Genomic DNA, 26,157 nt, shown 5'->3' on the forward strand with positions numbered 1-26,157 from the left:
TTGCCATCACTATTCTTCTGCCAGGCCAACACCAGGATCACTTTGTACAGCTGAGACTTGAGAGTTTGGTCTGAATGTTTTCCCTTCTGAATAAGGGTTCCAATGGTTTCTTGAAGGCCAGTAAGACTGAGCTTCTAAACTTCTCAATGTCAACTCCCACCCTGCTCTGTAAAGGGTGCAGTATTGCTGAATATGGCTCCTTGCAAATACCATGATTCCATGAGACTAGCTTCACATCCAAGATCTATTCTAGAATGATGCTTCCTTTCCCCTGCTGTAATATGTCAGACCATAATATGATGGTGGTTGTCATCTTGCTCCAATGAGGATGGGTTGCCAAAAGGTCAAAAGTGCAATTCTGGTCTGGATGCTCAAACAGGACGTTAGATGCCCGCTGGCCAAACTCACTTCTTTAGAAACCAAACAGTCTTGATGGGAGTGGTCATATATGTACAGATAAAAAAATACATCTTAAATAATACGAGATTAATAATAATACTGTTGCAGTAAGGCACTTCCTGAAGGTCCCTTTGATTCTTCAGTTGAAAATCTTTGCAAGGAAGGAAGATATTTCTTTGGCAAAAAAGAACTAGACCTGGACCGCTGGAATGCAGCATCAGCCTGTTGGTAAGGCAGGGCATGCAGGACTGTATGAGAGAAAGGAACAGCCAGTAAGTATTGGGAGCAAAGAATCACTAAGACTCAATGAGGAAGCAATTTGCTGTTGACAACACTGGAGATTCTGCAAGACTACCCACTCCTTGGAACTCCCTACCATTTCAGGGCAGAAGCAAGCAGGTGTCAGGAAATTTCCTGTGGGGAAATTTAGGAAGCCACCCATATTGCCTCTCTTTTTACCCCTCTTTTCAAGGAATTTCTTTACTTGTATTACCAAAGGAGCACATAAGACATTTCTTTCACTGTAGGGGCAAATTATGCCTGACGGAGTTCTGTCTGGAACCCCAGACATGAAACTTGGCTCTAGAAAGCAGCTGCAGCCCCCTATATGGACTAGGATTGCAGAAGGGGAGGATTAACTTTCCCCCTCCCAGCCCATTGTCCTAATGGGAATTGCTCCCTCTCAAGCTAATATAAGCACTAGGTAAGGGGGGAAATGATAAACACAATTTTTCTCTCTCAGAGTTGAAAGCAACTTCGCTGAGTAGGCACTGTTAATTAGACAAAAGGCACAGGGGATGTTCTCCCCCTTTCCCCAGCAGCATTGATTGATCCAGGTTGTTTCCCCCTCCTGACAATTGCTGGGGGAAGGGGTAACTCCAGTGTGTAGTCTGGCCTTAAGACTTAGCTGTGTTCCTCTTTCCCAATCAGAGGGAGCAAGCAAGCAAGAGTGGAGACGAGCAGCTTCCTGTCTCCAGTTCCCTGTGCCCCAAACTGCAAACTGTTTGGTTGGCATCTTCCACTTAGGAAGCAGCAGCAAAGCGGAGGTTGATGTCTCCAGGGCTTCAGAGAGTTGGCCTTTTTTACCCTCCTCTAAGGATGAACTGAGAGGAGGCTAGAGGCAGGCGGTTCTTGCTGCTATGGAGGGGGGGGGTGGAAATAAAAAGTTACGGCAAATTTTGGGTGGAAAAAGCTTTTTTCTCCAGGGACTGGTGATGGTCTTAATAGATGCTATCCACAAAGTCTGGGAAAGGGGCACTATAGGACTAACTCAATGAAATGCCAAAGGGGCAGTGTCTAAGTTGCCTTGAGCAGAGCACAGGAAATTTTCTAAATTCATCAATAAAAATGAATAAAGCAGGTGTTCTGCTACTGAGCTATAGCTCCTTCCCTGTTCATATTGTTAGTTTCATATTATTTGACAAATAACAGGCTCAGACAAAACAGTCAAGGTTTGGAGGGCTGAAAATCAATGGGTAATTAAAAATATTTATTTATCTATTTAATGTCAGAGTTGGAAGGGACCACCAGGGTCATCTAGTCCAACTCCGGCAAACCCAGGAACTACAACTATAATGTCTCTGCCAAGTAGGTATCCAATCAATACTTTAAAACCTCCAATGACAAAGTATCCACCACCTCACAAGGGAGGTGTCAAACACACTGCACCATTGAGTTCTCCCTCAGTATTAGACAAACCTCCTTTGCTGTAGTTTATATCCATTAGTCAAATTCCTGTCATCCAAAACTACTGAAAGCATATCCACCCCATCCTTTGCATGGCATCCCTTTAGGTATGGGGAGGCAGCAATCATATCACCTCACAAATGTCTCTTCTCCAACATAGAGATTCCCCAATAGCCCTTCGGACAATGGGTATCATCTTAAAATTCTACCGCCCTAAAGGGGGCTTCTTGATCAACCCAGCAATAAAGCTTTTTCAGAACAAGGTCATTGCCAAACTCCTATATAAGTTGAAGAGAATCAAAAACCTCTTCATGAAAAAGGTTCTAGCTCTTCCTCCAAACACCCCAGACACCTTGTTAAGAGTAGAACTGGGTCTTCCTTCCTTGAAGGCACATGCACATAAAACCCTGTTTGAACATTGGCACATAAACTGAAGAGACTCCAGCAAGCCATCTCTCAAGCTTATATTTCATCATTAGTCTAACAGACTGCATATGGTCAAGCAACTATAATAAAATTCTTCAACTCTATAGTTTGCCAGATGTTATTTGTGGGGCTGCCCAGGCTGACTATAACTGCAGGAACCAAGTATATTGGCATGATGCAGTTTTTGATAGGCAGTCGTATTAGAATCCATTTTTTAATTTGGTTTAAACTAATTAAAGCATGTAATTTTAGGGCAAATTACTCATCTAAGATCACATTCTTTAAACTATGTTCGGCCTTCACATCCATCCATTTTCAAACTATGCAAACTGCTATGCTCGAAGGATGCTATACCCAGTGACCAGTTGCTCAGCGTTTATATATCTGTGGAGATTCAGTTCTGGAAGATCTGTGCTATTATATGCTGGATTGCCCATTATATCTTGCTCCAAGGAAAATAATTAGAGACAATTTTGGCCAATTTAGGACAATGTACTGTTATGGAGAAAGTTTTATTTCTCCATGCAGATATGGAGCCAGCTGTCTCTCTTAAAGTTGTCCTCTTTGCTTTAGCAGCAAAGAAAATACGTGCCAGGTTGGCCCAAACCATTACTTCTGAAAAGAATTGAGTTAACCAATTGGCTGATGCGAAGTGGGCTTACTAATTACAACTGTGAATTCTATCTGGAAGTCTCTTATTGCCCAGGACTAAAACCATATTGGGTTTCCCTCATCTTAAAGAGTCGACTTTTGGCTTGAGTAGTTTTGTTGTTTGTTTCATGTTAGATAAGCCCAAAATAACTCTGGTTAACTATTTAATGATGTTTTATGTGCTGTTTTTGATAAGATCCAGAGAGTTAGAGAAACATACTTATACAGCTTTTAATTTGTTTCTAAAATGTAACTTTTATTAACGATTGTCATCTGTTTTTGTGGTGTTTTATTTTTTGTTATGGCCATTGGCCATATGCAATAACAACTGAACTGAACATAGAGATTCCCATCTCCTTCAACCTCTCCTCACACGACTTAGGGCAAAAACACATGGTCGCTTTATCCTCCTTTAATCCCTGTTTTAGCCAGGATCGAATGCACATTAGGCGAAATGCATGTGTTTGATCCAGGCTGAATCCTGGCTGAAACAGGGATTAAAGGAGGATAAAGCAACTATGCATTTTCGCCCATGATGGTCTCGAAACCCCCCACAACCTTTGTTGCCCTGCACTAGACTCCTTCCAGCTTACTGACATATTCCCTGAACTGTAGCGCCCAAAACTAGACACAGCAGTCCACATCACATTGCTGGCTCAAATTAAGCTTATCCCCAAATCCTTTTCACAGGTGGTACTACCCAGCCAGGTTTTACCCTTCTGATATTTATATAAATGATTTTTACTACCCAAGTGTAACACTTTACACTTGTCCCATTTATTTTATTTGCCTCAGCCCATCATCCTATCCTCATCCAGCTGCATCCTATTTCTATCCTCCAAGGTATTAACTACCCCACCCAATTTAGTATCATCTGCAGACGTGAGCACATTCTGAACTCCCTTATCTAAGATGATAAACAGCATTGGGCCCGTAAGAGAACCCTGAAGTGGAATGCTGGTACTGTTTACTCAACCAAGGGAAAATTTAAACATTCAGCATAACTTGGTAGTTAAAAAATATATCTGGATGTTCTCTTTTTATAGAAAGTAAGGAGAAGCGTTTAGGTTAGTCTTTTCATCCTGTGTAGGTGGGCTTTTTCTTCACAGTGAAGTATTCAAACAGCCAATCTCTCTCCTGCTGGCTGAGATGCAAGAGAAGCTTTACTCATGTGATTTTACTGAATAACACTACAATGATATTCCCACTTGTTTGTGTTTTAAAGCCAGCCAAAAGCATTCTGGTGGCCAGGTGAGGAGGAAAATTGGTGGGCACAGGGAAAATGCTCCATTGCAGCTGTGCACGCTGCTGCCTTTGCAGAGACCCCCTGGAGCACATTGGGGAATTTTCCCTGTGTGGAAGCAGCCTTCCTTTAGCGCACATTAGGACATGCTGCTTCCGTCCCCACTGGACATACAGGCAGTGAACCACCCACTTGTTCCAACTCAGGTTGAGAGAGAGGCTTGAGTAAGCTAAACTTTTGCATTAGTTTGATAAGGTGCCCCATAAACAGACCGCAGAATCATGCAGGGTATCCAAATCAAGACAGGATATCCATGGCAAAATCCTCATGCCAAACATGCAAGGAATAACACATGCAGGACAATTCTTCTGCCCAAGCAGCGATTCTCAACAGCGAGGAGGAAGGTACCCAAATATTTTTTAGGAGGGCTCAATCACTTAAAACAACAACTCAATTTCTGTTTCTTTAAAACAACCATCAAGCTTCCAGCCCTCATATTAGCAGAAAGGATATTGAAAAGGTATAACGAAATGCAGGGTGCTAGGCTGACCAGATGCCAAGGGACACACAGCTTCTTGTGCCTTTTCATAGTTGTGTATAAAAGGGAATTTTGAAAGGTGCAGCTTTTCATGCAAGGGCTTAAATTCCCTCTTGTTCACAGCTACTGAAAGGTACGAGCTGCCTTGACCCGGCCCCCTTATCCATGCACGCAGGCAGCCCTGAAACCAGCAGTCCAAGAGAGAGTCAACTTGATGTCATGATTCCTGACATAAATGCTGGGATTTTTTGACGCTCAGCCTGTTTAGATGGCAATTGGCAGAGAATTAAGTCTGAGGTGTGGTTGAGAAGCCCAGAGTTCATGGAAGGAGACAACAACACATGCAGGATGGGTGGGTGGGGGGAGCCTGAGCTCCATGGAAGAGGAGCTGCATGCAGAAAAAAAGGTTCCACAGGTACCTTTGATGAGGGGCAGAGTGGAGCTAACAGTTAGGCTCATCATGGTGAGAGGGCTCGCAGAAGAAGCGAGAGCCCCGCTTTGCTGTACGAGCAGTGAAAGGGACACTCTTCAACACTGCAAGGGGATGGACAAAGATAAATACACATCAAATAATCTGAAGTACAGTGGCTAGGTTATATATGTAATTCCACTTGAACGTATGCCACAGGCTTGGCCATTACTTGGATAACAGTGCAATCCTAAGTAGAGTTGCACCCTTCTAGGCCTGTAAACTTCCATCGGCTTAGAAGAGTTTCAACTCTGCTTAGGATTTCATGGTAAATGAACCAAACATTTGATGCTTGTAAGCAGAGACTCCCCCATTATAGTGAGCCCCCCCCCCCAAAAAAAGTCAAAGGCTACAGCCATGTTGTATAACAGGTGATATGAAAGAACCCCTCCTCCAGAAGGGACGGATACAGATGTTTTCCCTTTCCAAAGGGGCAGTTTGGTTAGTCTGTTCCAGCAAAAAATAAAATAAAATAATACATAGAGCATGATAAATTCAACCCAATATATTGTGACATAAGCTTCGGTAGACAGGAGCCCACTTCATCTGTTGAACGAACTGTTATTTTCAGGTGGCAAATACAGGGCAGCCTGTATCTAGGAAAACTGTGGTCTGGTTGTGTGGCACTGGCCGCTGGGCCAGGCCCACTTGCATGGTAGGGAACCCTCAAGGACTTGGGGGGGAGCACCTCACTTTCCCCCACCCTAATTCCTCTTTCGCTCCTCCTGGCAACCCCCATATCCTCTCCCCATTCACTGCCTCATTCTCTCCTTCTCAGCCATTCACCAACCTACCTTTTATCTGTCTCCCATCTTCAGATATATTTATTATTTATTTACTTCATTTTTACCCCACCTTTTTACACAGTAGGGACCAAAGCTGCATACATTATTCTCCTCTCCTTTTCAGTTGCACAACAACCCTGTGTGGTAGGTTAGGCTGAAAATAAGTGACTGGTTCAAAATCCCTGAGTGAGCTTGCACGGCAAGATGGAAATTTGAACCCGGGTCTTCCAGACCCTACTCTGAAACTTTAACCAGTATATCATACTGGCTTTCATAGGGTGGCTGTTGTTGAACAGTAGCAAGTAACCAGGCCTAGTTGAGTCAGACAAGTTGAGTGGCATCAAGTCACCCAGAGGTTGCTGCCAGGCCTACTTTTGCCAATCTCCAGGTGGGACCTGGAGATCTCAAAGTATTACAACTGAACTCCAGATGACAAAGATCTGTCCCCCTGGAGAAAATGGCTGTTCTGGAGGGTGGACTCTGTGGCATTATATCCAGCTGAGGCTTCTCCCCTGCCCAAATCCTGCCCTCCTCAGACTCAACCACAACATCTCCAGGAACTCCAGCTGGCAACCCTAGTCCTGGCCCCAGTGAATCCTCCCTCAAAGGCTAAAATATGCCTGGAAAGGGCCCTGCCCCCTCCCCCTGCCTTTTACTAACAGAACTAAGGCTGGAATCTGTGGTTTCCTAGCAACAGCCACTAAGGGAATCTGTTACTTAAAGCTACACATGCTCTGTTGATCATTTTTTTTTGGGGGGGGGTTAAACCTCCCAATGTTTTTTTTTTTTTTTTTTTTTGTTCTTGTAGGTTATCCGGGCTGTGTAACCGTGGTCTTGGTATTTTCTTTCCTGACGTTTTGCCAGCAGCTGTGGCAGGCATCTTCAGAGGAGTAACACTGAAGGACAGTGTCTCTCAGTGTCAAGTGTGTAGGAAGAGTAATATATAGTCAGAAAGGGGTTGGGTTTGAGCTGAATCATTGTCCTGCAAAAAGTAATAAGGTAATGTGCTAACCATTGTCCTGGTTAGCACATTACCTTATTACTTTTTGCAGGACAATGATTCAGCTCAAACCCAACCCCTTTCTGACTATATATTACTCTTCCTACACACTTGACACTGAGAGACACTGTCCTTCAGTGTTACTCCTCTGAAGATGCCTGCCACAGCTGCTGGCAAAACGTCAGGAAAGAAAATACCAAGACCACGGTTACACAGCCCGGATAACCTACAAGAACCAATGAACTCTGACCGTGAAAGCCTTCGACAATATTTTTTGTTTGTTTGTTTGTTTGTTTTTAAGATTTCAGATTTTTCTGCAAACCTGGGGCCTTTTTTAGGTTTGTAGAAAGATCTGCCTTGCCCAGTCACAGGATTTAAATATCTTCAGTTTTGGCCTCAGTATCCTCAGATTTGATGATATAGCTGTACATATACAAGTGCAGAATATATATATATATGCCCATGTTGTAATAGAATTTATGCCATGCTGTACAATGTACTTCAGGAACATAGGCTCGGCAATATTTGCATTTTCCCTAAAAGGTCAGAATTATTATCTGTTACACTGATGGAGGGATGAAGCCGAGAGACAACAAGACCGTTTAATGAGATCGTGGTAGAGATATTCAAACTGGGGGACCTGGCTCACAGCTCAGTGATCATGGAGGACAAAGGGATAGATCAGACAATGGTTGATGGGGTTTCCTGTGTGGTGTAGGGAGGCAGGGGTCAGGCTGAGTGTAAGCCTTAACTCTGGGAAATCAACAGTGCAACCTGAGCCTGCACGCATTGGACAGTTCCCACTTCAGCCTTTTTATGCCCCTAGATGGGTGTAGGAGGAAGCTCTGGTGTACTAGATAAGAATGGAGGTCAGGGGCACTCTGTCTATCCCTGTCCCCATCATGGTGCAGACGGTAGGGATTTGCCAATGTATCAGATTCAGTTCAAAATCAGGAGGTGGAAGACAACGAACGTTAATGAACCTTCATTAATGAGATGGCATGGCCTTGTGTGTGTATCTTGTCAGCTGCTGGATCAGAAACATGCTTAAGATGCTACCACAAGTACCCTATTGCCCTTTAATGTTAGGAGGGGTGGCGTGGGCAGGGAAGAGCTATGGGTAACAATCAGATGTTCCTTCAGAGACAAAAGCATGTGAGCATAGGGCCAACAGAACAAGTTGTATCAGAGAGGCCCAAAGAACTGGGAAAGGCAGAGACCCTTCCCTTGAGAGTGCAGAGGGTGCAGAAGCTCCTTATCTTTGTTGTTTGCAAAAAAAGGCCTACCGTCCCTTGTAGAAAGGTTGGCCACAGCAAGGGAAGCAAATGTTTGTGGTGAGATGGGACCTACCTGTGATAATATCCTCGATGGTTCCATCTTTGCCCTCATAGACCGGCCGGTGATCCTTGGCCTGGCGTCTCCTCAGCTCGGCAATCAACTCTTGCTGCTGCCACTTGTTGCGCTGCAGAGGCAACTGGGGGCATGTCAGGAAATAGAAGGGAAAAACAGAACCCCACACTCCAAACAGACGCTTCGCTCTTCTGCATTGCCACTGATGCTCCTCTCTCATACAAAGGCATATACCCAGAATGAAAGGCAGCAGACGAGGTGTCCCTTTCCAAGGGGGCCCGGCCATATTGCTGGAGGCTTCTCCTTTTTCTCTTGCCCAGATGTACTCCTGGAGGGCAGAGTGACCACTTATAGTGGAACTGGGCCTTGAATAGGTACAGATTGGTAGGCACAATGGTCGGGCCTCCTTTTGCAATAAATGGGGGGTGGGAGGTGTGTGTTGAAAATCTGGTAGGAGCTTGATCAAAAAGACTGGTGGATGGCAAGCAAGCCATAAGGAATGGTTTCTCTATGAAACCCCCCCAAATCTGACCCTATTTTGGTACTTATCCTAGGAAAGCTAAGATTAGCCCATGAACACCTCAGTAATTGATATGTAATGAACACTTGGGGTCTTTTGGCTATCTTGGCATCATCAGTGGCTGATAATCTGTTGTGAGCAGCACTGGCTGCTTCTTTCCAATCAATCTTTGACTTAGGGTCAGATCCAGAATCTTCATATTTCCATGAACAACACAAAGTACTAAAATGGCTGTGACATAGGTTTCATTTCTTGGATTTTGTTAGGTTGTGGTCACATCAATGCAATTTTCTGAGGCAATTGCAAATTTCCTTGTTGCAGGTTTGGGGGAAGGGCAGTGCAGTCTGCTTTCTGAATTCTGAATCCTTGGTTATATGATAGCTTGGAGATTTGAGACTCTTTAGTGAGAGAGACACAGTAGCTTCAAACTGTTAGGATGTGATCAGAACCTAGATGTTAAACTCAGGACTGCTGCCAAAAATGGCAGCCCAGTGTCAGGTAAGATTTTACACATCACTAAAGTGACCCATGTCACCATGCTGTGCATTTTCCTCCCCACACTTGCACCAGCCAATTATTTGCAGTGGGGATGAAGAAAAGCATTGTGATGACATCAGGAAACAGGTATGATTCATGACATATTCTGTGGTAGGTGTGGGTGACACAGGGCTGCCGTTGCTGGTAACATGTAGTTTCATCTATGTCCACACCAGTACCTCCAGCCCACATTGTGTTTACTTTGTTTTATTTAAACACCTCTGTTCCTAAGCTACTCTTTGCTTATTTTGCAGGCCACACGCTCAAATACCAACACAATATCTAACAGTGGGCAGTCAAGCAAGAGCTTCCTTTCTGAGAAGACTGATTGCAGCAGCAGGCTGGAGTGCTTTCCTGAGAGCACTCTCTATTTTCAAGGAAGCCTGCCAGCCTGCCTTTTGAAACAGCTGGGAAAACGTTTCTATTTGGGCCTTGCAAGGGACACCACAGGAGAGCAAGAGTTTCTTCAGCATGGAGCTGAGTTTTCAGGCACAATCCCTGAAGTGGAGCCTGATCAGGGAAGCTGTGCAGGAGCTGGTGCAGACCACAACAGCTGATGTCATTGATTTACACAGGTGCTGTTTTCATTATATCCTGGGATATGTCCCAGGAAACACACTGGGGCCATGCAGGCACACCTGTCGACTGAAAGACAGAGATGCACGGCAGGCAAGGAAGGAACAAGCTGTAATAAACAGCCTGCTTCAAGCCACCAACCCCACTGTATGGAATCCTGCCTCTTCTGGTCTCCTCGTCCCCTCCAATGCCTTGCACTGTGCCCTACCTTCTCCAGCCTCTTGGCTTCTTGAGCCAGGGCCTGCTCCCTCTGTGCTTGCTCCTGCTTCTTGCGCAGCTCATTCTCCTGTTCTGCATCCTGAAAAATAAAGTTGGGTTATGGAAGGTACAGCCTGATCAGTAGTCAGGAACAGTCAGCTGGGAAGGTTGCTATTGTCATCCGTGGCCACATGGTGGAGCAGCAGATGCCAGAGCATTGAGATTGGGACATAGGAAATCCAGGCACAGCTATGACAGCTATTTGGTGGCCTGCCTTTGGAGCAGAACCATGGATTTGGAAAGTGGATCAGCTAGTCCCCTTTCCTGGCCCTGCAACAGAACATTGTGTATCTAAAGGAACCCAACTGTCCACCTTAAAAAATAAAATAAAAAAAAAAGACTGCAAAATCTCCCAGGAAGCACACTTCAGTTGCTAAACTGTTCTTATAAATGACAATTTCTGTGTCACCTATGCCTACAGCTTAACCTAAAACTACAGCTGTTTTTGTTCCTATCCTCAAGTAAATAATTGTTCCTTCTGTTGGTTAGTCTGGGTCTGGTCCAGTGGGGTAGGTCGCAGAGACACACTGGTTAGGCACTGTGGGCCTAACTACACATTACACAGTCCTAGGGTCATGCCTGGGCACATCATGAGGGCTTTCAATCAGACATATCTTGTGAATTCTGTGCTTGGAACTCAATTTCCAGGTGTGCAGGGGCCTGACTCGAATCAGGATAGTGGCACATGGGGAGAAGGTGCTTAAGTTTCCCCCCTACTCTGTTTTCCGGACTTGAAACAACCTCAGGAAGGTGCTATTTGCCCTGCTGAAGAAACCTATGTGTCACCTATCAGTTCACATGGAGTCACCAAAGGAGCAAACAGCCACACACACCCAGCCAGGTCAGGTCAGGAAAACAGCTCTGGGAAGCGAAGATTTAAGCCTCCTCTCCCCACAATCATGACCCAAATCAGATCCCCGCATGCCTGGGAACAGAGTTCCTAGCAGGGAACTCACAACACACATCTGATTGAAAGTCCTCGTGCCAGATCCAGACACAATCCAAGGACTGTGTAATGTATAACTTAGCCTATATTCCCTGGCCATGGGTCAGAGATGAGAGATGTGGACAGTTCAGTCATGGATATTTAACGCCACAGGTCAGAATCCTCTGGGTTCTTGAAACGAACAGACAATGGCTACTGCTTGTCTCAAGATCAGCTGTACTCCTTCAGTACGGACAAGTTGTCAAAAAGCAATGCCCCTGCACAACCACAATTTTGACTGCCTGCTCTCCCTCCCCCCACCCTTCGCCCCCGGCCCCTGCTTGCTGTCTATCCAGAATTTGAGGTCTGCACTTTACCAGCACTTGAACTTGGGCATGTTCCGGTGATGGAAACAAAACTTTTGAGGGTAGGTGTAGCTGATATGGCTCACAGATGTTAATAGAGATTGATCAACTTTACTGGGGTTGCCAAATGCTAACAGAGGCCTTTCTTAGGAGTATATCTTGTAACAGCAATTGGGTCACAGAATCTGTCAGAAAGAGAATGGATGGAGCATGCAGGGAGGAAATTCTTATTCTGTTGCCCACTGACCATACCAAATGACAGGTACAACTTCCTACTGGGAGCAAGGAAAGAAAGAGCTCAGTGGTGGGGCGCTGGAAGCTGGGCTGCCAAGTTTGTGTCAGTGATCTACTTTTGTAGATTCTAAGCTAGCCTGGAATCTCTTACTCACCTTGTAAGATCTGATGAAGCGTGCAAAGACTGGGAAGAAAACGGAGGGAGGTGTAGTCTTGGGACTCTCGCCGAAATATCTCACAACTGTGTTGTAGGCCTCCTGCCAAAAAAAAAAGTAGGGTGAACTGACAGTAGTGTTTGTCTTGTATTTAGGTTAACTGTGGGATGAGGATACTGTCAGATCTGGCTATAAGGTATGTAGCTCAGTGTGAAAACAGCATTCTCTACACAAAATAATTATGCACCAGAGGAACACAATTGAACCTACCATGTAATATGTACTTCTGTGCTTCTAATAAATAAATTTTATTTGCGGCAAGTATGCCAGATAAAACAGGTAAAACAGAAACTGACCATAGAGAGTAGATGTTCTTCTGTGCTTCTATTACAAGCCTTTGCACTACATTCAGGCATCCTCCCTGCTAATACTCAAGTGACTGGGCTTCTGCTCACCTCAGCAGTCTTAGCGTCTTTCTGTAGCCAGTCCAGCTTCCCCTCATTGGCACTCAGGAAGCTACGCAAGATGTTGTGCTCATGCAAGCTGCACTCCCGCCGGATCAACTCCATTCCGCGTCCCAGCTCCTTAACATCCAGTAACACATTCTCCAGGGACACTGCAGGGAGGAAGCCCACTTGGTTGGTTCTGGAACCCACTCAGACGGGGGAGTGTCAACCCGGTTTCCAGGACAATGCAGGCATTGAAGAGCTAAAGGCCTCCAGCTGCAAGTAGCTAAAGCCCTCTTAGCACTCAGACCTGCTCTGCTGTACAAAATTGTGCTAATATCTGTATTATGCACATATCTGTTGCACATATCTGTTGCATGCACGCATACACTCCAATATGCTAACGTACACACCCATGCATACACAACATTATGGTCACATACACAGGTTCTGGATCTCCCCCATGTTGTCACCTCTCCCTCAAATTCCTCCTTTTTTGTCCTTTGTTGCTCTTATCTCTTTCCTGTCATCACTTTATTGTCTCCCCTATCAAAATTTAGTCCGTAAGCTCCTCAGGAGGGACGATCCACTTTTTTGTTAGTGATGTTGCTCTTCCTCATTCACATATACAAAGCAGACATACTCCGAAATACATATCCTGACCCTGATCATTCCTCCAGAGAGCCAGTGTAGTGTAATTGTTAGTAGGATTTGGGGAATCTAGGTCTGAATTCTCACACCCAGGGCAGGACAAGGATGTGACCCTCCACACAATGTAAATGGTACTTTTGTAATATGTGAAGGGGACTGAAGATACAGCAAGTAATGGACCCTGAACTGGAAAGGGAAAGAGCCCATGTTGTATCTAGATCCTGCTCTCTGATCAAACCAGTGTGGGGAGGATCTCTACCTGCAGCTGCCTTCTCCACAAAGTGCAGTTCTTGCCAGAAGTTATTGAGCTCCGGGTACTTCTCTTTCACCATCATGGCAATGAAGTGAAGGAGTGTTAGTTTCCGGTCCGTCGACTTGGTGTCCAACAGCTTTAAGGGGGAATAACGGAATATCAGGGCTCCACCACATTGACTCACAGAAATGTATTTCCATGAAAGTTCAGAGTCACCACTGGATAAGTATGTGTGCATGCACTTTTAAGGGTGTGTGCATAGTCATAGGTGTTCCTATTGGATCTGTGCAATCTAGCAAGAAATCAGGATCACAAGCATGTTTGTGCATGCACGCAAGGCTGCACAATCCAGCCCATTTATATCAGTGCATGACTTGCTACATGCATGTGGGCATGTGTCTGAGCTCAAGCACCTGCAAAAAATGACATCGGGTGGCACAGAAGAAAAGGCACACCAAGGGCTGGTACAAGAATTTGTGTAAAGAAATAATACAGTTGCATGAATTTGTGCAGTAAACATATGCACAGAATAACAATCAATTTAAAAGGGCATATCCTTATATTATCTATTTAAAAGCACCCCCTGCCTTGTTGGCTCAGATCTGAGTCTGACCTTAAGGAATATGGGTGTACCCTTGCTAGTGAACATGCATGTGCTTTGGTGTACATCTTATGGCCTTCTTTTATGCCCTCTCCTTACCAGATCAAGACTCTGCAACTTGAAGCCATAAACTGAACCACGTTTGCTGCTGTTCATGTAGTTGCCGAGGGCCAGGATGATCTGCAGAGAGAGAGATGTCATGCAGGAGAAGCTTGTCATAATGGAATGGGATGTTTTACTCCTGCATCCAGTTAGAGAATCTGGACTAAACAGTTCCTACAAGACTTTGCCTGTTCAAAACATTTAGCAGCAGATAAGAATTTATCTATTAAAGGCTGTTTATCAACCTTTAAATCTTATAATACAAACAAGTTAGGTGTAAATTCTGTTCTTTAGCAGCAAACCAGACCAAAAACCTTCAGTTACCTTTTACTGAAAGGAAGGGATACGCCTCGTTATTAAGCAAGTTACTGTAAAAACAAGTGCTAATATTATCAATTATCCTAACATTTCTTACTCATGTTATAGTAAGTTATATTTTAAAAGCAAACTAGGTGTCAGGTTCTTTTTTTACTGTTTTGAGGGATTTTCCTATAGTCACACACTCAGAAATCCCACCTAATCGTCTTCTAAGACTTTCATCCAGAGAAATCTGCTATGCTCATCAGGATAGTGCATTTTATTGAAAAGTATCAGTCTTATCTTACTCTAAAACTCTTCCTTCTTAATCTTGTAATTACTGGGGGTTACCGCACTTGTATTCCCAGCAATGTATTAAGAGTTTGAAAATGTTATAAAAAATACTGTTCGCACTTTCTATGTATTCCTACTGATGTATTAAGAGTTTGAAAACGTTATAAAAAATACTGTTCACACTTTGTTTGGCTCCTTTAGCTGTGAAGACGTCTTTCAACCATTTATAAGCTGTGGTATCCAAAAACCCTTTTAAATCGATGTTTTTATAACGTTTTCAAACTCTTAATACATCACTGGGAATACAAAGTGCGGTAACCCCCACTATCTAGACAAGTTATTGATTCTTAACTATGTACGAGATAATCAACAGGTGCATATGAGAAGACACCTGATATGTCCTCATTATCTTTTCTAAAGCAAGACAAGAAGCCCAAACTTAACTCTTAATCTCTATTAAAAAAGCAATTAATCTAATATTCCTGTAACTGCTTCCATTGTCAAAGATTAAAGTACCCATAAGCAACAGGAGTTCACTGACAGTTGAAAAGTGCAAGACCCCACAAACTTCAGATAACGTGCATGATCAGCAAGGAAGGTAGTGATATAATCAGATACTGCTACAACGGCTGACGTTAAGTAGTGCAAATCAGGAGTCTGTGGGGAACAATGGGAGGTGGGCTGGAAAAAAAATATTCCACCCCTCCCCATTGCACAATAGCACCACGCTACATACAGTCTGTGTCTAGTTGAGCAGGAAGCCACTCAGCCCCTGTGGTGAAGGAAAATACCCTCTGCACATGGTCAGATGTGCTCCTTGCCTTTCTCTATACTGCACCAGGGATCAGCTCTGGCATTCAAAAACAGGTCAGAGGCTAAAGAGCCACCCCCACCCCCATTGCTCTTGCAGTGCAGAGACCAACCTCCAGCATGCGCTTGAGCTTCTGTGAAGACTTGACAGATGCTGCGGCTGCAATGATGGCACTGAGTTGCTACAAGGGGCAGAATCCAAAAGGGGAATTGTTAACATTTGTGGAAAGCCTCAGCAACTAAGTGCTGTAGAACTGATAAAGAATAAAAAAAATGGCTCTGTTCATAGGTGTCCAACCAAATAAACATTAGGCTCATTAGGTAGGTAGGTAGGTAGGTAGGTAGGTAGGTAGGTAGGTAGGTAGGTAGGAAGGAAGGAAGGAAGGAAGGAAGGAAGGAAGGAAGGAAGGAAGGAAGGAAGGAAGGAAGGAAGGAAGGAAGGAAGGAAGGAAGGAAGGAGAAAGGGTAGTGATGAAGAAAAATGGTAACAAGATGCAACTGTGCAAATACAAAGAGAAAAGGGTTGAATCGATCAGGCAGTGGCTAAGCTGTTGGCAGACCACATGACTGTGCTGGTTTATCCAGGTAAGTGTACATAAGGCAGTTCTTTATACTGAATTGGACCGTGTACTTTATACTGAATTAGCCCAATGCTATCTGCTCTTGGTAGATCTCCGTGATCTCAGGTGTGTGATCTTGGGCAACTCTTCTTACCAGCCCTGAAGATGACAGGGAATGAACCCAAGATAAAAGAAAGCAGCTACACTACTGCAGAGCTATCTGCAGCCCCTTCCTTGAATGAATCTGGGCAGCACCATAGTGGGGGGGGGGGGTCTGCTGCTTGGCAGATATCTGTTGAAGAAGTGGCACCAAAAGATATCAAGGATGTCAAACCATGTCAAAGCTGCTAGATGATCTGAAGATAACTTACAGAGCAATCCTAAACAGAGGCCTTTTCTGCATAAGCTTTTTGCTCATGTCAAAGTTCCTGTTTCTTCAGTGTTTGTTTGTTTTTAAGTTCTGCATGTGTTTTATTCTTTCAAGTGGTTGGTTCAAAATAGCAGAAGATTAAATCTATTTTATTTCCCTGCTGATTTAAACAGCAGCTTTTCACTCTTGATAAAATCAGGTGTGATATTGAACGGTCCACTAGAGGGAGCAAAACACATGCGGAACTTTTAAAAAACACCGATGAAACAGGAACTTGGAGACGAAGAAAAATAGAATGCGGAAAAGCCCAGTCACGCCCTTTTAAAAGTCTATTGAAGTCAACGGGATCAGCAGGTGTCACTCTGTTCAGGATTGCTCTCATAATGATGCAATTCTGTTTGCACTGGCTAGAAAAATGTTCATTATAACTCTGTTATAATTTTATTCTGAGGCAGGGACTGAATCTGAGATTTTCAAAAAGGTTGGCAGGGTTGTATTTTAAAAAACAAAATTAAAAAAATCTGTATTAACAATGTATGGAATTGAAATCTGGCACAACTCTGGGCTGCCGAAGTTACACCTTGATGGGGTGGACTGGGATGGAAAAACAGCCCCGGGAAAGGGCCCTGCCCCCTGGCCTACCCCATCCCCATTCCCCAATGAGGAAAGGTGGGAGAAGCAGCCTGCCTGCCCCACCCCCTGCCCCACCAGGCAAATGAGAGAGGGAAGGAGAGCCAGCCTGCCTTCCCGGCAGGCTGGCTATGGCCTTCTCACCAGAAGAGGCACAGGCAGGCCAGGTGCTGCCCTTCTACCAGGGGGCTGGCCCAGCTCTGGTGGGGGTGGATGCAAAGCTCCAGAGACCTCAATGGCCAGCCCACCCCTGACCTTGATTTCTAACAATCCCATTTTATAATGTTTACTCTGAAATAACCCCTACCAAATTCAATGGGGCTTGCTCCAAAATATATGAGCATATGATTGCAACCACTTTCTGCATAAACAGCTGGTATTCTCTTGATTACTCCCAGTTCAGCTATATGGAAAGCCATAGACATAACCAGAGGCATTAAAAATGCAGGAGTTCTCATTCCCAGAATCCCCCACTTCCTTTCCAAGAGCTGAGGACAGAATATAAGAGCTGTGGCTCCCAGTGTGGCGAGAAGACTCCCGTACCGGCATGAGCATCTGGATGTTTTCACTGAAGTTGCCCAGGAAGGCCATAATGGCCATACGCTGCGTCAAACGCTCCACCTTGCTGAAGTGCAGCATGAAACGGTCCTCGTCCGACAGTTCTTCCAGTGGCTTCCGCTCCTTCTCATACTGGCGCAGCAGCTTGACTTCATTCTCTGTTGGGAGGAAGCGCATGAGGCACTCCACGAAGTCCACCGGCAGGGTCTTCAAGTCAAACCTGAAACACACATCGGCCACAGCAGCCTCACGTTAGAAGACCAAGGAATTGCTGCTAAGCAGAGGCACCATTTCAAACATCTGTGGTGCTCTACGGGAGTGGGGGTGGGCGGGGATCATTGAGGTTAAGGGTAGGGAGGACCCACAAAGTTGCCCACGCACGTGTGGATGGCTCTGCAGATTTCCTCAGTGGTTCTTCCCGCTTTGCGTAGCGTGATAGCAAGGTTCTTGGCCCGGTTGGCCTCCAGGAGGGTCACCTTGTTGACTGCTTTATGAGATGCCTTGTTTTTAGAGCACAGGAGGTCAATGGCAGGTCCCTGGGCTTTGGTCTTAAAGAGCTCCTCGAACTTGTCTAGGTCAAGGTCCTAAAAGAGGGATGAGAACCCAAAGAGCTGCTGGGTGTTAAGTCACAACCAGGAGCAACCCTTGTCAATACTAGTCAGTTCCCCAAAGCTTGTTCTGCTGGGACAGCTGTTCTGGGATGTTTATCAGCCCGTGCTCAGCAGTGTGAGGATTTCAAACCCTCTCTTGCTTACCAGTTCCCCAAGCACAACGAGCAAAACGAGAGCCAGTGTTTGTGCCTCTGTGCCCCCCTCTCCCTAAACCTGCAAGATCCTCAGCAGGAGTTTTCCTACTTAACTTAACTAACTCCACAGACAGTCATCACAGCTAGTGCCAGAGCCCTCCTAGGCAACCAGGAGATGGCTCAGACTCCACTAGCTTCACCTCCCCACATCAGCACACATGGTTAGTCTGATTCTCAACAAGGTTGTCAGTTGCTCACAAATGAAGACATCTAACAGAGAAAGAAAATGGCCGGAGAGCCCTAGACTGGGTGTCTTCCAGACTGCAGCCCTGATCTTGTTGTTGCCCACCTCCAGGGCGCCTCCGGTGATAGTGCGATCGGGGAGATTGTTCCACACGGCCTGTTTTTATGTGGAACTTCCACGTGTGTGTGTCACACTTTTGTTCACAGACTGTTCAGTTTTGGGCATTTGTGTGTGCGCTCGTTTTATGCATTTGTGCTGTTGTGGTCCCCACAGGCTTATGCAGTTACCGCCCCCAAAGCCCACTGGCAAATTGTACCTTGCCTACCTGTTCGTCCTTTTGATTGGTTAGCTTTTTTCTCTTGTTAGACTCATTGTTTCGGTTGGCTGTGGTCCCTTTCTTCCATTTTTTAATAATGGGCAGTAGAATTGAGTATAGCTATTGTTATGGCTGATTGCAGGACTAAGGGAATATTGCTTTGGAACATTATTGTTCAGAATATTGTCGAAGGCTTTCACAGTCAGAGTTCATCGGTTCTTGTAGGTTATCCGGGCTGTGTGACCGTGGTCTTGGTATTTTCTTTCCTGACGTTTCGCCAGCAGCTGCTGGCGAAACGTCAGGAAAGAAAATACCAAGACCATGGTCACACAGCCTGGGTAACCTACAAGAACCAATTATTGTTGAGGTTCTTCAAAGCACCCTAGCACTGGTTCTATTTTGTTCATTAGTGAAGAATTTTGATGTGTTTATGCTCCATTCATTATAACCGTGCACCAATTTTGCCTACAGAAGGTGTGTCATCCCCCTCCTCCCCTGGAGGAAGGACCAACAGTTGCCAATGTAAAGCAACTGCTGGATATAACCCTATGTCTATAGCCTCCTTTGCCGTTTTGAGATCTGTACTGTTCAAGTTGTGTATTTGGCACAACTTTCTTTGGCCACCTCATATCTTAACCAGCTTCCCTAGCACTTCTTGAAACGCTTCTTGTTTCCTACATTGTCCCCCTTTTGCTCAAGCTTCATTCTCCACCTGTCCTTCCTTCCCATTCCTCTTTCCCAGTCAACTATGTATTCTACATCCCTTCTTCAGTCTACTTCTGGGCTCCCTTTCCATTACCATCTCTATCTCCTAGGACCTTGTCTCCATCTTCAGTGTGTAGTTTTAATCCCAGCCAAACTGGCAACAATGGTCGTTTATGCATGGGTTCTTTCACTCACATTCGTCCTGGTCTGTCTTGGTTGTTCCTTGGAGCTATGCATGAGTTTTCCATCCATTAGAGATGACCTCGCTGCCAGCCCTCACAAATCCTGGGACTTCCCGTTCCTCTCTTAACCTGATTCTTCTATCTCCCCTGAGCTCAGCCTGGGTGAAATCCCCATGCATAAGGCAAAGCGCGGGGCACGCAAGTTTGGTTTCTCTCACAGCCAATTACAAAGCAGTGTGTAAAGAGGTGGGGATTCAAATGCTTCCTGCTTCCCCGGAGCTCTTTCTGAGCAGAAAAAAGGCTTTTTAAAAATGAGGCTTGGATTCCCACCCTCGCACTTGCTCCCTTCTTTGTATTTTGTTCTTAAAATGCTGTTTTATGCGGCAACTGGGTTGGGGGGCAGGACTTTTCTCTCACAGTAAGCACTACAAAGTAAGCCAATTACAAAGCAGCACTGAAAGGGGCAGGGACTTGATTTGAGCTTGGAGACTGTTGGTGCATAGATTCCCAACAGGAAAGTGTGAGTCCAGAGAGCAATGAACTTCAGGTAAAACTCCCATGCATAAACGACCATTATCTTTCCTCACAGAAGCAGGACAGCGAGCTGTTTAGTTCCCTGAGCAATTTAACATTCAAAGCCATTGCACCAGCTTAGCCAATCAGTGTCAAAGGATTCACTGCCACAAATGTAATGCAATATAGGTACTGAAACAACAGAATATGAATTACAGAACAACAGACTGGAAACAATGCAGCCACAAGCCACTATGCTTTAGTATTGCCTTAGCCTTTTCCCTCACCTCCAAGATTTTCTCATCATCCAGTTCACTGAAGACTGTGCCACTGATCTGGTTGGGCTTCAGTGCTGTCCAGTTAAAGACCGGCAAGCGGAATTTGGTCTTGATGGGCTTCTTAATCCGGATTGCTTGAGGCATAGACAAAAGAGTACATAAAGGTGTTATTTGACTTTGCAGGGGTGGGAGAGGCCAAGCCATACATTAGTTCAGTCCCAATAAGCTTCAGGGATGAATCCTCTGGCAGTTTTCTGTTTGGTTTTGGTTCCCCCTTGGAAACATGTTATGATTTCTCAAAGGCAGGCACTGAAGAACTTTGGGGGCAGTCACCAAATCCATGCAAGCCTACCGAGGGCAGACACACACACACACACACACACACACACACACACACACACCTCTTTTGTGTTGTATAGAACAAGAGTAAGGGATAAAATCAGTAAACAAAGCTGGTAACTTCTTAAAAACTGAAAACACACACCAACAGTCTCCCCCCAGCCATTAGTCTGATAATATCTATACAAACAATCATGCACAAAGCAAGAACAAACCTTGTGTGAATTACACACATTGCTAAATTTATGAACAATTTTGCACAATTTATTCTGTATTTTTTATCATTTTTCCTCATGTTCTCTGGATTTACTTGACATTAGAGAGGGGATCTACACAAAGCATTGACACCTCACCCTCCAACTAATGGAAATGTATTCAGCTACCTTCTGGCTTCTGAGATTTCAGTAGTGTTGGGATATGCAAGTCTCAGCATGCACAGTCATGACAGAGTTAACTGCTTCTTTGTTAGTAAACTGCTAGATTTGCATGTAGCTAATAGGGCATTGAGTAAAGCAGTTGATTCTAGAAGAGGGGAGTTTAACGGAGGTGTTATATCTAGATTCAGTTGATTTAGCTTTTCCATAGTGTAGGAGTTATATCTAGTTTGTTAGCTAAGGAATAAATCTTTACGTTTAAGCTAACACTAACGTCTGTTATTATTTACTCTGCTAAATATAATGTATAATAACCAACAAAAGGTTATGGGACCAGATGCTGCAGCTGTATATATGTTAGTTTAGAGAGAAAGTGAAGCATTTTTGGTTTTCTCAAGCAAGGAAGTAGAAAAGAACAAGAGTCCTGTAGCACCTTAAAGACTAACAAAAATATTTTCTGGCAGGGTATGAGCTTTCGTGAGCCATAGCTCAAGTGAGCTGAGGCTCACGAAAGCTCATACCCTGCCAAAAAATATTTTTGTTAGTCTTTAAGGTGCTACTGGACTCTTGCTCTTTTCTACTACTGCAGACAGACTAACACGACTACCCACTGTAAATTATCAAGCAAGGAAGACCTTTTTTTTTTTTTTTGCCAGAGCCTGCTGTGGGAGAATTTAAACTCGCCCAGAGGATGGACAAAAGGGAACTTTTTGCAGTGATACATGCCTGGGAGAAGAAATCAGCTGATCACAGTGAATTCAAACAGCGCACCAAAACTAATCGCAAAAACGGCTGTGAGTTTTCCTCATATCCCAAAGCTAGCTGTAACCAATTATCTGATGGGGAGGAAAACAGTGCAATGTGCTTTGAAAATTCAGAAGGTGGAGCATACAATTAAAGATGATGTGCCCGACAATATGCCAATTCAGATGCAGAAAAAGAGGCTTTTCTGGAAGCTGACTGTAAAGCATACTTCATTCTAGTCACTTCCCTAAGTGAGACTGTTACCGCACTAGGTATTCCCAGCGATGTATCAAGAGTTTGGAAATGTTATAAAAAATATCGCTTTAAAAGGGTTTTTGGATGCCACGGCTAAAAAATGGTTGGAAGACGTCTTCACAGCTAAAGGGGCCAAACAAAGTGCGAACAGTATTTTTTATAACAGTTTCAAACTTTTAATACATCGGTGGGAATACATAGAAAGTGCGAACAGTATTTTTTATAACATTTTCAAACTCTTAATACATCGCTGGGAATACCTAGTACGGTAACCGCCTGAATCATCCCTTGTAAATTCATGTAATTCTGCAAAAGGTTTATGGGTGAAATTGGAAGAAAAATATTGCAAGAAATCCTCAAAGCATACACAGCATACACAGCTTTTAAGGAGGAAACTGTATAACTTTAAACTGCAAGAAGGGGCAGATGTGCACATCTGAATGCCTTAATGGAATTGGTACAACTGAAAGCCGCAGGGGACCCTATATCAGATAAAGAAATAAATGCTACCATTTTGAATAGTTTATCTAGTTCATACACTATTCAGATTGCTGTTTTGGAGACATGAGATGAAATTGATGTTTCACACACTTTGAACTTTTAAAAAGATGAATATACAAAGAGGAGTTTTAGAGAAATATCTGCAGAAATGTCTGCAGTAAAGTGGAAGCATGGAAATAGAGACATTGCATGTTTTAAATGCCACAGAAAGGTGCATGTTGCAAGGTTTTTCAAGGCTAAGACTGACTCTGACAAACAAGGGAATGGAAGGACACATGATTCCCAAACAAATGCCACCTTTAAAGAAAAATTTGCTACAGGAAAGCGTGAAGGCAAACCCCCATCAGAAATTTTCTTATATGGTTGGTGCTAAAAATTCAAATGAAAGGAACTTGTGGCTTTTAGACTCAGGAATCTGCTCTCATGTTTGTTTTGATGAGAATTGTTTTGTGGAATTGAATAAAGAGAAAAAGCAGAGCTTACTCCAAGCAGATGGGTCCCCATTGTGTGTTGAGGGAACTGGGACTGTGAAACTCCAAGTTTTAGACACCGATGGAAACGTGACTGAGCTTTATCTAAAAGATTGTAGGTGCAAAGATGTTTGCACCTAAAGCCAATGAAAACTTGTTATCAGAGAGGAGGATATTGGACAGTGGGAATCATTTTCTGCTGGAAGGCAATGTATGTAGTATTTACCACCACCCTGAAGCAGATTTTGAGATAAAAGGAGAAAGAATTGGGGCATTTTATTACCTAAGGAATACTGAAGAGAAAGTCAATCAGACTAAACAAATCGAATGCTCTCATTCAAATTGTGAACACACATGACACATAAAACGTGGACATAGAAGCCTCCAGTCAGTGCAGAAGCTACTTAAAGATTGTGATATTAAGGCGTGTGAATGTAACCATATGGAAAAGTGTTGTGAGATCTGTTTGAAGGCAAAAGGTATTGCACCAAGCACCAAGCTTTAAAGGGCATCAGACTGAGCATAATGAAGAGTTGTTAAGGCAAGTGCATTCAGATCTGATTGGTCCTTTCAGTGCTTCAGCTGGAGGAAACAAATATGTACTGACTTTCATGGATGCTGGAAGTGGCCTTGCATATGTATATCTTATCAAATCTAAGGATCAAGTGTTGGAAAAATTTAAAGTATGTGTTGCAGCTGTGAAAAACAAGTTTAACAAGGCTCCAGAGGTATTATTTACTGATAATGGGACTGAATACTGCAGCAGAGAGTTCCAAAGTTTCTTGGAGCAAGAGGGAATAGAGCACAATAAGAGTGTAGCATATTGACCTCAGCAAAATGGGTCTATAGAATGTCTCAATAGAAGTTTGCAAGAGATGGCATGCTGCCTACTACTCCAAGCTGGCTTACCTGACCCCTGCTGGGCAGGAGCTGTGAACACAGCTGTGAACCTTTACAATAGAGTTCCCTGCAAAACAACAGGAAAAACCCCATTTGAACTATGTCATGGGAAGAAGGCAGGTTTAAAACATTTAAAGGCATTTGGATCTTTGCCCATGAACCCAAGGAAAGAAGAGGAAAACTAGACCCCAGTGCTGAAGAGGGAATCCTTGTTGGATATACTCCAAGTGGGAGAGGTTACCAAGTTAAGGATTCTAAAACCTTTTTAGTCAAAGAGTGCAATGTGGTACACATAGATGAAAGCAATATACTCCAAGCTTCCAAGCAAATGAAGCCCACAGAGCAAACTAGCCCTGAAACTGAAGAAGTCTCTGAAGAGAGCCAGTCTCTGAACACAGCCAGCGTGGTGTAGTGGTTAAGAGCGGTGGTTTGGAGCAGTGGACTCTAATCTGGAGAACTGGGTTTGATTCCCCACTCCTCCACATGAGTGGTGGATGTTAATCTGGTGAACCGGGTTGGTTTCCCCACTCCTACACATGAAGCCAGCTGGGTGACCTTGGGGTAGTCACAGCTCTCCTAGAGCTCTCTCAGCCCCACCTACCTCACAGGCTGTCTGTTGTGGGTAGGGGAAGGGAAGATGATTGTAAGCTGGTTTGATTCTTCCTTAAGTGGTAGAGAGAGCCAGCATATAAAAACCAACTCTTCTTTTTCATCGTCTTCTGATATGGCTGGATTGCTGTCTACCTGGACTATCAATCAGACAGAGACCCATCAATCAGAAAGGGAAGCAGGAGAAATTGGGCCTAAAGAAACAAAGACTACTGTGAGGTGATCAGAGAGTAGCAATAAAGGAATGGCACCAAAGAGATATTCTCTCCATACCAATGTGCAATGTGTAAATGAACTTTCAAGCTGGAAAGAGATTATTCAACTGTCTACATGCAAGAAGGACATATGGATAAAAGCAGCACAGGAAGAATTTGAATCTTTGCAGAAAAATCAAAAAGGGTTTACACAGAAACCTGGGACTGACTTTACTGAAACTTTTGCACCTGTTGTCAAGTACACCTCCATTAGGACATTACTCAGTATAGCAGCATCAAGAGAACTACATGTTGAACATCTGGACATTAAAACAGCATTTCTCCATGGAGATTTGTCTGAGGAGATCTACATGGAACAACCAGAGGGTTTTCAAGAAGAAGGAAAAGAGAATCTTGTGTGGAGACTTGAAAAGAGTATTTATGGACTTAAACAGGCAGAGAGAGCGAGGAGTGAAAAATTAACTATGCTGCTACAACGTCAAGGCTTTAAACCAGGAAAATCAGAACCCTGCCTATTTTCAAGACTGAAGAATGGAGAATATCAGTATGTGCTGACCTATGTTGACAATTTGCTACTATGCTGTAAAAATGAAAAGGATATAAAGGAAAATTGTGCAAAACTTAAATGAAGAAGTAGAAGTGAAACAACTGGGAGAAGTAAGCCATTACCTTGGAATACAAATCGAGAGAGACAGAGGTGAAAGTTTCCTGTTACTCCAGAGACACAAAATTATGGACCTTGTGGAATCCCTCGGTCTGAAGGATGCCAGTGGAGTGAGAACTACACTGGAACAAGCTTACCAAGCTGTTGACCAGAAGAAAGCTGGAAAACCGATGTGAGAGATTAAACCTACATGACTTTGATGGCTGGTTACCTGAGAAGGGGTGTTGGGATATGCAAGTCTCAGCATGCACAGTCATGAAAGAGTTAACATCTTCTTTGTTAGTAAACTGCTAGATTTGCATGTAGCCAATAGAGCATTGTGTAAAGCAGTTGATTCTAGAAGTGACAACTCAACATAAATCTTTATGTTTAAGCTAACACTGGCACCTGTTATTATTTACTCTACTAAATGTA

At 44.0% G+C, this 26,157-nt stretch overlaps 1 protein-coding gene across 2 annotated transcripts in view; it reads right to left on the bottom strand.

Moving 5' to 3' along the window:
- Nucleotides 1–437: 437 nt before the first annotated feature.
- The window catches only part of FMNL3 (formin like 3), a 145,171-nt gene continuing 119,451 nt past the window's right edge, over nucleotides 438–26,157 (bottom strand). The window contains exons 16-27 of one of the 2 annotated variants that reach the window (XM_056851561.1): nucleotides 20,682–20,806; nucleotides 18,071–18,273; nucleotides 17,675–17,909; nucleotides 15,685–15,753; nucleotides 14,168–14,248; nucleotides 13,474–13,603; nucleotides 12,573–12,733; nucleotides 12,118–12,219; nucleotides 10,389–10,478; nucleotides 8,548–8,671; nucleotides 5,363–5,477; nucleotides 522–647 (exon numbers count right to left, since the gene is read on the bottom strand). In XM_056851561.1, coding sequence (XP_056707539.1) covers nucleotides 5,386–5,477; nucleotides 8,548–8,671; nucleotides 10,389–10,478; nucleotides 12,118–12,219; nucleotides 12,573–12,733; nucleotides 13,474–13,603; nucleotides 14,168–14,248; nucleotides 15,685–15,753; nucleotides 17,675–17,909; nucleotides 18,071–18,273; nucleotides 20,682–20,806 — 1,412 coding nt within the window. In that variant the 3' untranslated portion in view covers nucleotides 522–647; nucleotides 5,363–5,385. Of the gene's footprint in view, nucleotides 648–5,362; nucleotides 5,478–8,547; nucleotides 8,672–10,388; nucleotides 10,479–12,117; nucleotides 12,220–12,572; nucleotides 12,734–13,473; nucleotides 13,604–14,167; nucleotides 14,249–15,684; nucleotides 15,754–17,674; nucleotides 17,910–18,070; nucleotides 18,274–20,681; nucleotides 20,807–26,157 lie in introns of both variants that reach the window. The other variant, XM_056851551.1, reaches the window with a different exon arrangement.

The sequence above is a fragment of the Euleptes europaea genome, chromosome 1 (assembly GCF_029931775.1).
Source record: "Euleptes europaea isolate rEulEur1 chromosome 1, rEulEur1.hap1, whole genome shotgun sequence".
NCBI lineage: Eukaryota > Metazoa > Chordata > Lepidosauria > Squamata > Sphaerodactylidae > Euleptes > Euleptes europaea.